The 13,735-nt window shown below is 31.2% G+C and overlaps 1 protein-coding gene across 15 annotated transcripts in view; it reads left to right on the top strand.

The window, feature by feature from the left end:
• LOC6649760 (glutamate-gated chloride channel) overlaps positions 1-10,702 on the top strand; it is a 35,948-nt gene extending 25,246 nt beyond the window's left edge. For 3 of the 15 annotated variants that reach the window (XM_047009302.1, XM_015177029.3, XM_002072352.4), the window contains exons 5-13: positions 1,122-1,191; positions 1,358-1,594; positions 1,671-1,805; positions 5,357-5,509; positions 5,744-5,908; positions 7,406-7,512; positions 8,706-8,830; positions 10,057-10,161; positions 10,546-10,702. In XM_047009302.1, the coding sequence (XP_046865258.1) occupies positions 1,122-1,191; positions 1,358-1,594; positions 1,671-1,805; positions 5,357-5,509; positions 5,744-5,908; positions 7,406-7,512; positions 8,706-8,830; positions 10,057-10,161; positions 10,546-10,555 (1,107 nt within the window). In that variant the 3' untranslated portion in view covers positions 10,556-10,702. Of the gene's footprint in view, positions 1-1,121; positions 1,192-1,357; positions 1,595-1,670; positions 1,806-5,356; positions 5,510-5,743; positions 5,924-7,405; positions 7,513-8,705; positions 8,831-10,044; positions 10,513-10,545 lie in introns of those variants that run through there. The other 12 variants (XM_047009301.1, XM_015177030.3, XM_023179733.2 and 9 more) reach the window with 6 other exon arrangements.
• Positions 10,703-13,735: the final 3,033 nt, after the last annotated feature.

Raw genomic sequence — 13,735 nt, 5'->3', positions numbered from 1 at the left:
TTTGTTAGAGGCCTAGTGAAGAGAATTTTTTTTACTTGGTATACTAACTTAATATGGGTACATAAATTAAATTCACACAAATCTATTGCATGTGGTTTATGGGATTCATAAGGTACTTGTTAAGCTCTTTAACAAAATATGTTCCTAGGTATTTTGAAATTAAATGTTCTATTCACATTTATATTACGTATGTATGTATGTATGTATCCTTTAGCTTTGCTTTGCTTTTGCCTGCTATTCGCTCGTTTGTTCGCTTGTCTTCTTAATTTTCGTTTTTTTCTTGTTTTGCCTGCCTGTTGCCTGTTGTCCTGTTCTTCACTTTTTGCTTAGTCATGCGATTTCTATATAAAAATTTCAATGTTGTACATGTTTATTTTCTATTTTCGTCACGTTGTGCATTTATTGCTTGTGATTTTTGTATGCAAGACGTTCAATGCATCTGATAATAATGCTGGTGATTGAGATGAAGAATGAAGCGTTTTGTTGCATGCTGCATTTTGTTGCATTTTGGAGCAAATATGAAATATTTATTAGCCATGATAAAAATAATAAACCAAACAATGAGAAAAACAAGAAATATATGAAAATCAAAATAAATTGCTCAGCATTTTTCCACTAGCAGAGAAGCTAAAATGACAAACTGTCCTCAATACATATCTATCAATATATAAACATATATATCTAATATATATATACATTACAATATATACAAGTATATAAGCATTTATATAATTGCAACTCAAAACAAAACTCAAATATATACTTCGCCTCGCCATGCCACGCCTTGCTCGCTCTTTTCATACCTCAAACAACAATCTCTAGAGCCCTTCCAACAAAACCAAAAAACAAAACAAAAAATAAATCAAAATCCAAATTCAAAAAGCCCCTTGAAAACAAAATCTCAATAATAAAACAAAAACAAAATCGCTGAAAAGAAATTCCTCCTTTAATTTGGCAAAGCGAAATTTGCATCGTAGTTGAAATTGAATTGAGAGAGAAAAAAACCGAAAAGAAAAATCTATCATTGAAGAGAGCTTGTTAACTTCGTCTACTAATGAGAATTTTCATTTTTCCAACTCAACCCACCACTCCACCCCACCTATATCGTCAACAATCTACAGGAGTACAGCGTACAGTTAACCTTTCGTGAGCAATGGACGGATGAACGTCTCAAATTCGATGACATACAGGGTGAGTCAGTCAATAGAGAATGGAAAACCGAAAGTTGAGAATGGAAAACGGAAAAGCCGAAATTGAAAAGAAAAAAAAAATAAAATGGAGAAGAAGCAAAACCGACACTTGAAAGGAAAATTTTAATTTGTTTTATTTTGTTTTGTGTGCTCGCTTTTTTTTACAGGTCGCTTAAAATATCTTACATTGACGGAGGCAAATCGTGTCTGGATGCCCGATTTGTTCTTCTCCAACGAGAAGGAGGGCCATTTCCATAATATCATCATGCCCAATGTGTATATACGTATTTTTCCAAATGGTTCAGTGCTTTATAGTATACGTATATCCCTGACATTGGCATGTCCAATGAATCTGAAACTTTATCCACTGGATAGACAAATCTGTTCACTACGCATGGCGAGTTGTGAGTTGCCTCCCATTGGCGAGCCCGAAAAAGTATGCTATAAATTTTTGCTCTCAACTATATCAACATTATTTAGATGGCTGGACGACCAACGATTTGGTTTTCCTTTGGAAAGAAGGCGACCCAGTTCAAGTGGTTAAGAACTTACACCTACCTCGCTTTACACTGGAGAAGTTTCTGACTGATTACTGTAACAGTAAAACCAATACGGGTACGTTTGCTTTGTCTAATCATATAAATTTAATTACTACATACACAGTCCATAATCAATAAAGTATTATAAATGTATGTACAATGTTCATACATAAATGTTTTGTTTATTTGAAATTACTCTACTTTTGCTTTGAGATAAATGATTAAATTCGATTTGCTTTTAAATATTGCATGCGTTGAATACAATTTTAAATAGTAAATGTTGGTGTCATGTTGAAAAGGCGTTTTAACAAAACCATAAGCACTTCATACTTACACTCACAATCTTTCACTCACACATACAAACACACACACTCATGCACATCATAAAACGACGCCGTTTACACATGCGCCATTTCAATAAGCATATCGCTTGGGTTCCCCCAACCCGTTATCAATATTCCGAATCGCATAAGAACCAAGTTTTTACGATGTAATTCATGTGCACACACAGGCATATTCACACACATACACACCTTTACACCTGCACATACCGACACATCGTTTAGCTTGCCAGGTTTTTATGAGGACTTTCAAATCTGAGCGCGCTTTTTAAGTAAATGTTTACCTTGGTTGGCTAGAGAACTATTCCATTGACTCGAAACTCAATGGCAAACGACGATAAACGACAATGGCAACTACGAAAACGGAAAATGAAAATGAAAGAAAATGGGCAAAAGCCGTACGGAAAGTAAATTAATCGAGGAAATTGTCTGCGACGTTGTTTAAACTTGCACAAAGACATTGCACAATGTCGATAAACATCATAATGAAGATGTCAATAAAGATGATGATGATGGTGGTAATGCTGATGTTCGTGTTGGTGTATAACGATGAAGCACCAAGAAAGCAAACAACGAGTGCAAAGGATTTTTCTACTAGTTGGCAAATTGTGTGTCAGCATATTAAGAATAGTTTACGATAGATAAAACAAACAGAAAGCATTTGATTTCGTTTACTTAAGACTTTTCAGGCTTTTGGTTTCGTTATTTTTTTATTCATTACAAGTTGCTCAGCCACAGATTTGGTAGCTCCAAAAATTGCGGCTTTCAAAACTGAACCTTCTTCATTTTACGATCATCCTGCGATGGAATCTGAAAAGACCAGACTATTTCCATTATTCTTCATAGGATATGAATGAATTGGAAAACAAAATTGAAATGTAAACAAATTCCAAACATAACTTGATCTAACGACTGCTAGGACACTTCTTAAATTCCCTCAACATCTTCTTTAATCCTCTTTTTTCTCTAAGTCATTACCCAAAACAACCTCATCTAATTTATTGTATGATGTTGACATCAGAAAGTTCTATTATTTATATTACTTAAATATTTTACCAATTCATCCTTTAGTCCAGATTTTTTATAACAGTTCTATATAGCAATAAATTTCTTAGTTCCAAAAACCTTATTAGAAAAATAAATATTTAACATTTCCAAGCTCATTGAACCTTACATTCAACCTCATCATTCTCTAGCCATCGTAGCATGAGCCTAAAAAATCATTTTCCCTCAAATTAGTTGATTTATATTTAATCACATATTTACCTTATTATTCGATACATACATAAAACTTTAGAACTTGCGGTAGTTGTTTGCAAACAAAAAAACAAAATAAAAACTTAGCTCACATAAAGTTTTATTAATTTAATCTCTAATAAATCTTCCTACGAGAACTTTTCGAATGAAATACATATGAGAAATTGAGGAGTTGCATAAAGTCAAATGCGAGAATGCAATTCCAGCCAGAGCGTCCCAACAGATTCAAAGAGGAGTCAGCATTTTGATTGATGATGATGACCACGATGATGATGGTGATGATGATCGTCATACAAATGCTGATGCCGTTGATGGCTCCCGTGGGCAAATAAGTGTGGAGCCATGGCCGCAGTGTGAAATCTGCCAGATGCCAAATGGAAAGCCAGGCAAATAAACCACAAGCAGCCCAGTGCAAATACAAATACAAATACAAATACAGCTACAGATACAGATACAAATACAGATGCGAATGAAAACTGAAAAGAGTAAATTTAATGAGAACAAAATAAAAGAAAAAGGGGGAAATGAAAACCAAAACAAACCCCACGAACAAATGAAATGAAACATGAAAAATATGAGAATGTAAAATCATAAACAACTTTGTCTTGAAGAGTATGGAACGCTTTGCCAACAAATTAACGGAAATGAAGCGCAACGAAAAAAAAAGACAAGCAAAAAGGGGCGTGTCTGCAAAACTCACATATGCCTCGAGAAGCTGGGAGTATGGGTGTGGCATGGGGGCGTGTTTATGGCGGAAATAGGCGGAAACAGCAACAACAAAGAACACAAAAGTCGACGAACTTCATTTCCGTTAAGATGTTTGTTGCCAAAAACATAAAAACAAACTATTTACATACACCCAAAAAAAAAAAAACGCAAAACAAAAAAAAACGACAAAACAAAAATTGAATTGATGTTAATACTTTTTGCCTATGATGCGATTTCTTTTTCCACTTTATTTTATAATTTTTAACTCTCTGAGTGTCTTCCCTTTCCTGCCCTGCCGCGAAATTTTTGTTTTATCAGTCAAATTTAGAGATATTGCGGAATGACCTAACGAAAAGTGTATAAAAAGACACAAAGATTCATTATTTACAGAAATATGGTTTAAAAAATTTAATTCAGCTTGCTTTTGCTTTCTAGTTTGCCAGTGCTTTTGAGCGTGTTTTTCCTCTGATAAACAGTTACTACTCAGGCATTCATGCCATTGTCATGGAAAACAATTGGAAATCCTCTTACCTGCATATCAGTGATTTTTCACTCTTAGTCGAGGCTTTTAAAGGGTTTCTGACTCTTTTGATCTTAATTGCAAAATGAATTGTACCTCTGGGCCCACAATAATCTCTTTACAATGCCCTATGCCCATCAAATTGGTAATTGGAAACTGCCCAAGCTTAGACTCTAATACCAAAAGGTATTTTTTTTCTGTAACGTCAGCTTTTCTATCTTTCAATTCACACTCTCAGTCAGTTTAAAGCAATATCTAGCCTTGGAAATTCCGCACTAACTCTAAATTGGACTTACCTCTAAAACCTGTAAATACATTTTGTGCCTAACCTCCCACCCTGCCCCTAACCACCAACACCACCAAAAAAAAAACCCAGCGTCTTTGTGCATACATATAAATATTTTCTTTTAGTTCATTCTTTGTATATACGAAAATTGCAAAAAAAAAAAAAAAATTATTAAAAACTGTTTATAAATGTGATTAAATTTGAATTTTATTTTTCTTTTTCTTTTCCATTTTGTGTTTGGCAAAATTTCACAAGCAAATTTATTTTCTATTGGATGGCATTTTGTTTATTTTTTCTTGTACAAAATTTAATATTGGATATGTCTCTGTCTCTCTGGCTCTATCTCTCTCTCTCTCTCACTCTCTATGTGTGTGTGCGCGTGTACATATATATGTATGCATATGTGCAGAAAATGCAAAAACAAAATGCAAAAAGAAACCAAACAAGATGTAAAACTCCTTCCCTATTACATTTTAAGTTTGACACAATTCTTTATGTACCTTGTATACTCATAGGTGAATACAGTTGCCTCAAAGTCGATCTACTATTCAAGCGAGAATTCTCATATTACTTAATACAAATTTATATACCTTGCTGTATGTTGGTCATTGTATCATGGGTATCATTCTGGCTGGATCAAGGCGCAGTGCCAGCTCGCGTATCATTGGGTAAGTGCAGAACCAAATCCACAATCCACAAATCACAACCGAAACGAATGAAAAAATTCGCGACAAAATCGATGGGAAATTTGTAATGAAAATATTGGGGTTCTTGTTTTATTATATATATTAATATGGATTTATTTTTTGTGTGACTGTAAACTTGTTTTATTAATTCAATCGCTGCTGCTGTTGCGGGCTCTTTTTTCTTCTTTTTTTCTTTCTTTTTTATGGTCATTTTAGGTGTCACCACTCTGCTGACAATGGCTACCCAAACATCGGGCATTAATGCCTCACTGCCACCCGTATCGTATACGAAGGCAATTGATGTCTGGACCGGCGTCTGTTTGACGTTTGTCTTTGGCGCATTGCTCGAATTCGCCCTGGTGAACTATGCCTCCCGTTCAGGTTTGAATAAAGCTAGTAATTGAGATTTGATATGCTTTTTAACAAACTAACTTAATGTATTAATCGATGGTGTTTATTATCTATTTTTTACTCTAATTTTTTGATCATATTTTTCATATATACTTACTTATATATGTATGTATGTATATGTATATTTTCTTTTATTTTATATTTGTTTATTGTTGTTGGTGTCTGTGTGTGTGTCATAAACGAGAAAAAAAAAACAAACAAATTAAATTGTATTATATTATTATGAAAACGATGATGATAATCAATTATGTTTGACTGCCAAACAAACGCATAAAACAGTACTTAATCGATAAAACAATCGTTACACTCACACAGACACACACACACTTACATACACGCACACTCACACATACACAAAAATACATCCATACATAAACAGAAACAGAAACAGGCTCGGAGTGGCTCTACCCCACAAAAGGCTTTTTGGTCTACCAATTTTGTCGGTCATTTTTGTAATATAATAACGATTTTTACACAGTAGTCTACGATATAGTATAGATTATTAAATATATATATATATAATTATTTTAAAAAATCCATTTTTTAATTTGATTGATTTTACTCAATTCTTTTTAATACTTTTTACAAATAAACAAAGAAGAAAAGAAAAAAAATAGAACAAGCAGATAAAAGTGATTTCTTTTTATACTAATCCATTTTTATTTCACTCTCTTATTTCATTCTGCGGCCATTGACATTCATCAAAATCAACACACAAACACACTCATAAACATACAAACCCACACTCACACACCTACAAAACCCTTATACATTGAACACAACAAAATGAAACTTAAAACCATAAAAACGCGTTTGAAAAAAAAAAATCAAATTTAACAAATTGGTCTATATACATATATATGTATATATCATTTCTCATTTTATTTTCCCTTTTGTTTTTTTTTTGCTGTTGTCTTAATTGCCTATGTATACATATATATATATGTATATCCATATATATATTTATACACATATATATGGAACTTCAAAAAACCAAAAACTAACTGCTCTGTGTGATATAAACATAAAACAATTATGATTTCTCTTTCTCTTAAAACATTAAAAACCACAACCTCCCACCCTCCACCCCTGATTTTCTTTCACCAACAAAACTTATTGATTTTCCTGCTTTTTATTTACTAATCAAACATTTCAAATTATTTAATGTTTCTGTATGTGTGGCTATCTCTCTCTCTCTCTTTCTTTCTCTCCTCTCTCTCTCTGTCTAACTCACTGTCTATCGCTGTCTAACTGTATAACTGTGTGCTATGCATCTTTACAAAAAACAAAAAAAAAAAAACCAACAAACTATTAACACAAAACTGTAAATTACAACAACACACTTTGACAAACAAATTCGCAAAACTTTTGTGGAACAAATAAATTCTTGTCCAACATTTTCCATCACATGCAACAATTTCAAATTATATATATATACATATATAATATATACGGATCGGGCCGCAGACATGCATAAGGAGAACATGAAAAAGAAACGTCGTGATTTGGAGCAGGCCAGCTTAGATGCTGCATCAGATCTGCTCGATACAGATAGCAATGCAACATTCGCAATGGTACTTACCTCTTGATTTATATAACATAAGCCTACCTAAGTTTATATCGCCAAATAATCAGACAGGGTATAGTAGATCAATTAGGAAGGAAAGTTATAGTGGCAGTTCCTTTACAATTAAATCCTTTAGCCACGTTGTAGAGGATTTAGTAACTAAATAATGTTTTGTTGCCGAAGATATAAAAATATATCAATCTGAAGATTCAGTTTAAGCTATTTCATAGCTATAAACGCTTATCAAAGTTAGAGAAGTGTTTGAGAATCGGAGTCCTCAGAAAGAGAGGTGTGCTTTTTTTGATTCACTATTTACAGCAATGTTGCCAGTGCAACATATGTACATACATAATCCAGGAGATCGAATTAGTATGCCCATAGAGTCCAGTATCTGACCTCATTCAAAATACTTCCTCATAAAGAAAGTGGAGAACCGGTTGTGGTCTCTCCTCCATCTTGATTAATTTACAAACGAAATTAAAGTTAGTAGCTCGGTTTTTTTCACGTTAGTTGTCAATAAATTATGAAAAACTCAATATGTATAATTTCCTCTGTCTGATGTGGGCCATCAACAGGACTATGATTTAAATCTATTGGCTGTTCTTTGTTTATTTCTTCTTAATTATTTAAAATGTATAACGATGAAATGACTGAAATTGGCAAACGCAAACAAATTGTTATGATAAAACTATTAAAACAACTTTTTCCTTTTTATATTTGCCTCTTCTTATTATCACAACACAACAAACACAAAAACACAAAATTCAACAACTTTTTTCAAACGTGCACAAAAACAACAATTAACCAAAAACAAACCACAAATAAACTGCAAAATGAAACTTCCTACCCACCAACCAACCACCCGAACCAACAAAATCAAAATCAACCATCATGAAAACCATCGCTGGCAACCAAACCAAACCAATCTGAATCGAACCAAACAAACCACTCAACCGGAAATGAATGAAAAATTTGCAACGAAATTAAATCAAATTACGCACATGCCATTGCATTTACCATCGATCCGCAACCATCTCAACCTCAACCTGAACCTCAACCATTGTATTCATGTTAACCACCGCTAACGCCACTGCCACCTCAATCACCCATCATCACATCATTCTCATCATTTGCATCAACTTCAAATCGAAACTTTCATCTCAAACGGCATCGCAATTTGCGCGCGGTGGCATTCTACAGAAACCGCTGGTCCGTCATCCTGGCGATCCTTTGGCATTGGAGAAGCGATTACAGTGCGAGGTTCATATGCAGGCACCGAAACGTCCAAACTGCTGCAAAACCTGGCTATCGAAATTCCCAACAAGGTAATGACGGCTAATCAAACCATAATCGATTAGTTCAATTGTGTTCAATTTCACTTATTAATAGTTTTTGTAGTTGATGGATTTCCTTTTTGATGTTGTGAATATTACTATATATTATCTCTCTGAAAAACTCTCTTAATGAATCGTTTTGCTAAATCACAACCACAATTCCTGTGACATCAGAGAACAATCAATATGACAAATAATGAAAACCAAAATCAAAACCAAAAAACCGATATTGCTGATCCGCTTGCTTGCCGTTTTATATTTTGCTCGCTATAATTTCATTATCAAATGCTTGCCAATGAAATTTATTGATGATTTACGCAGTCAAGTAAAAGAAAAAAACAATTTATATTATTCATTTTAAAAACAATTTGCATACGAAATTTTTATGCTAAGGCCAGTTTGCTTAAGCTTTTAAGTAATTATTGTGTATTACATTTTCGATTTGTTTGTTTTAAAATTGTTTCTTTTTAGTTTTCGTATTTTGCTCTGTAGAAAAACTTTTTTTTCAAAAAATCCACGATTTTTTCATGGATTATTGATATTATTAGGTTCTATTATTAAGACTGATTTCTGTCAAAATTTTCGAACAATGTTTTTTGAAAAGAAAAATTAAAAACTTAAAAAAGGCTAAAATATTTTATGTTAAGATTTTTCCTCTATGACTCCATAATCAAAACTTTTTTCTGATTTTAAAAAAGAATGTTTATCTAATTGAAGAGAATTCATTTCGAACATAAAAACTTTATGCCAAGTTTTGGAAACAAGTTTTTTATGAACTATTGAGACAATTTTTCAACGGTTTTTGCTTACAAAATGTATATTGAAATTATTTTGAATTAAAAATAAAACCCTTTTTCTATCATTCTCTTCAAAATGTTAAACTATAAAACTCAAATTTGTATCCTTGATATCAATAATCCAAGATTTCCTATCATTAGCTTAATCCTTTAGTAGATCTTACAGTCCTTATAATGTCGCACATTTTTGTTTATGGCACGTAGCTCTCTTTTGAAAAATTTATTTGAATCCTTTTAAAACAAACAAACTGATAAAGACAAAAAAAAAAACAAAAGAATAAAAAAATATTACACAATTAATATTAAACCAAGTTCAAAAAAACAAAAAAATTCCAAATCACAAATCAAAAAGCCAATCTCTAGATGATCAATTAATCTGTTTTGTTCGTGTTGAATATCTATCCAAAGACAATGTTCTAGATCAAAGAGGATTGACGTTATATCCCGCATCACCTTCCCGCTGGTCTTTGCGCTCTTCAATCTGGTCTACTGGAGTACATATCTCTTCAGAGAGGAGGAGGATGAGTAAATGCCGATTTTTACTACAAAATACTTTAATTTACTTTACCTTTACTTTACTCAATCTAACTGATATATAATTAGAAAAACAGCCAAAAAGTTGGCAAAACAAAAACAAAATATGGATGCAAATCGAATTGTACTAATCAAATTTTTCGATTTTTTTTTCTTATTTCCTTTTCATTATCCTTTACTTGCATTGATTTATCCTTCTTCTATGTACATCTTCTTCTACCACTTCCTTGCTTCGTTCGGTTCCATCATGTTTCTTAAAAAAAAAAAACTTGTGTTTTTTTTTTTGGCGTATGGCTTGGTTGGCTTGATTTTCGAAAAACAAAAACGAACAAAAAATATATACCACATAATTTTATTGAATTTTACAATATAAAGGACCTTCTAAAGCGGCTATGTAGAATCCAAAGATGAGATTAGAATCAGAACACAAAGAATAAGTATAAAAGGCAGAAGGCCTCAAGGCTTTAAGGCACTTCCAGTAAAACGAAATTAACAAAATTAACACAAAATGAAAAGAAAAACGTAAACTAACTAACGGAAAGAAAAATAATATTAACAACTACAAGAAAAATTCTATAATTAAATGAAATTAACATTAACTATAAGTTAAAATTGATCAAGTGTGACTGCGTAGTAGTTAAATCTTATTAAATAATTAAATTTGAATTACGAACGCTTTGCAGTTCGATTTGTTCCAAAACAATTTTGATTTTATTTGTTACACGTAATTTATAATTATTAAACACAGCAAACGACAAAATTTAAATCAAAACTCGTTTTATTTTAATTTAACACTATTTGGCAATAATTAATTTGTACTTAAAAAACAACAACAAACACAACATTGAGCTAAGTTAGCTGTAGTTAATTAACGAAACAAAAAAGTGAAGTCGTAGCTAATTCGACGTTTTGTACATATGTCATACAATATAAGTTTTAAGCCAAACAAAAACGGAAAAAAACGAGAATGATTCTAACTGTATAAAGCGTGTAGATAAATTTAAGTTTAGATTATAAACAAATAACAAAAACAACCAAAGAACAAATGAGACAACTTTAGGCAAATTCAATTATGTTCACACAAAACAAAACTAAGTAATAAAATTTAATCAAAAAAAAACCAAAAACAAAAACCTATCAATTTTCCAAACACACAATACCACAAAATATATATTATTTTTTTACATTATTTTTTAAAAATAGTAACTATGTATATCCATAAGTTTATATACTTGAAGTATATACATAAAATTCAACCAAAAACTGGTGGGTATTGCAAGTGTTGATTTTGTTAAATAATCTCTCTATTAGAATTGCCATTTTTCACAATTTTCTTTATATACTTTTAAACAAATATTTTTCTTTTAGCTTGCCTTTCAAACAATTTCAATTAAGCAATTTTCGTTTTAAGTAGCTCTTGAAACAATTTTTTTTATAATAATATGGAATAATCCTTGATTAGCTAGTTAGTTCATTTTCTTAAGTAGAATTATCAATTACATCAAAGCGAACCAAATGAAAATCTATAAACCATTTATAACAGACAATACACAACTGAAAAAAAACAAATAATAAAAAAGACATAACCAAATCCACAATAGTTTATCAAGTAGTTTATTATATTAATGAGAAACGCAACCCAAACCAAAAAAAAATCAAATATATATACCAAATAATATTAGTTATATTTTTTTCTGTTAATTATTTAAGTGCCTTTTTGTATGCAAAATTCTCTAAAATATCCTAAAAATTAAAAAAACACAAACCAAATGAAATCAATTTACAAAAAAAAAAAATCAAAGAACTAAATAAAAACTACAACAAATATCTTTAGATAATGAATTCTACATAGCATAAAGAAAAACCAAACAAAAAAATATATTTTTTATTCGTAGTTTTCCTAATTCTTCTATTCACTTAAAGCTTGTTTCGTCTGCTTTCATTTCGATGATGATTTTTTGTTTCTTTTCTCTACATTTCTTTTATTCACTTTTATTTTTCTAAAACTAAAGGTAAGACAAACAAAAAAATAATACAATAAAATCAAAGATCCATGCTAACATTAATAATATTATATAGAGACACCAAACCTAGCTGCTCTCCCCTCCCAGAAACATAAAAACAAAATAAAAAAAAAAGAGAGAAAATATGATTATACATAAATAATTGTCGTCATAGCACAAAAAAAGAAAAACAAAAGAAAATAAAAATAAAACCAAATCGAAAATGGAAAACCCATTAACAAGAATAATAAATGTTGTAAAAGTTGTGCCAACGAAACCAATTAAAAAGAGGAGAAAACCAAAACAGAAGAGAAAACAAGAAACGAAAACAAATATTCTAACTAGTTGTATTGTATATGAAAGCTATTGAACATACAGGGTTTTTAAATGTGAGCAAGTAGTAAATGACGATGATTAAATGATGAGGATGCCTAGTAGCAAATTGTTGATAAACTGTACTACAAAAATACAATTTAAAGGGAAAAAAAAAACAATTTTGGCAATGCCGATCTTAAAATACAATTGCAGATCTAGAAGCACAGATTTGACGAAGAGAACAGTTCATTACTCTATTTTCTTCAAAAAGTTTTTAAATTCAAAAGATCAAAAACTGTAAGCATAACAAGTGATAAACCTTACCAATGGATCCGAATAAGAGAAACAAGCGATGACCCCACGCAGCATTTTATAAAGTTTCTAAGGTCAAAAGTGACTAATCAACGTTATTTCTTATAAATCAATCTTTTAAATGCTGGGTCAAATGTAAACAGATCTTTTAACTCCTCAATAGGTAAAAGCTCCTATTCACCAGTTTTGCAAAAAGTGTTTTCACACATACATTTATGAACCGAATTGAATTCAAACTTTCTGTCAATCTCTTAAGACAGAATAGTTATCTTAGGGATTAAAAATTTCGCTCTGAAAATGTCTGCATTGGTATTAAAAATAGTGTTGGTAAATGGGTTAATTATTTATTTCTTTTGGGGCTTAACAAATAATTAATAGCTGTATTTATACTTAGGTTGTCTGCTGCTTTCAGTTGACGACATTTTTCTCAAGTTTGGTCAATTATCATTTCCAGCAGCAGCAGCGGCAGTCCAGTATTATTTTAAATGTAAATAGTTTCAAATAAAAAAATAAATAAATAGAATCGAGATATATATGTATGTAAATGTCATTTAACAGGTTAAGTGCACAACTTTATAGATGCGTTCTAAAAAAAAGACTTACAAGTTTTGAATTAAAATCTAAATAATGGTCTTAAGAAAGACGAAGGCGAACATATAAACAACAAGTAAAGCAAAAGCCAAGAATTTAGTTGATAAGCTTAGAGATTAAGTGAGGTAAAACGCATTGCAAAATGCATTTTGAATAGACTAGAAAGAGCATTCAACAATACTAAACTACTAAAGCCATTCCAATCACTTAAACTAACTTCACTTCAATTTCAAATCACTCCACAAACTCCACTACACTCAAATAATAATAAAAAATAAAAAAACAAATTAAAAAACTTTATCCTGCACAAATTGAGAGAAAATTATGAAGAAAAAATTTATATA

Source organism: Drosophila willistoni, chromosome 3R (assembly GCF_018902025.1).
Source record: "Drosophila willistoni isolate 14030-0811.24 chromosome 3R, UCI_dwil_1.1, whole genome shotgun sequence".
NCBI classification, from domain to species: domain Eukaryota; kingdom Metazoa; phylum Arthropoda; class Insecta; order Diptera; family Drosophilidae; genus Drosophila; species Drosophila willistoni.
This window is presented reverse-complemented; position numbering and strand designations above follow the sequence as displayed.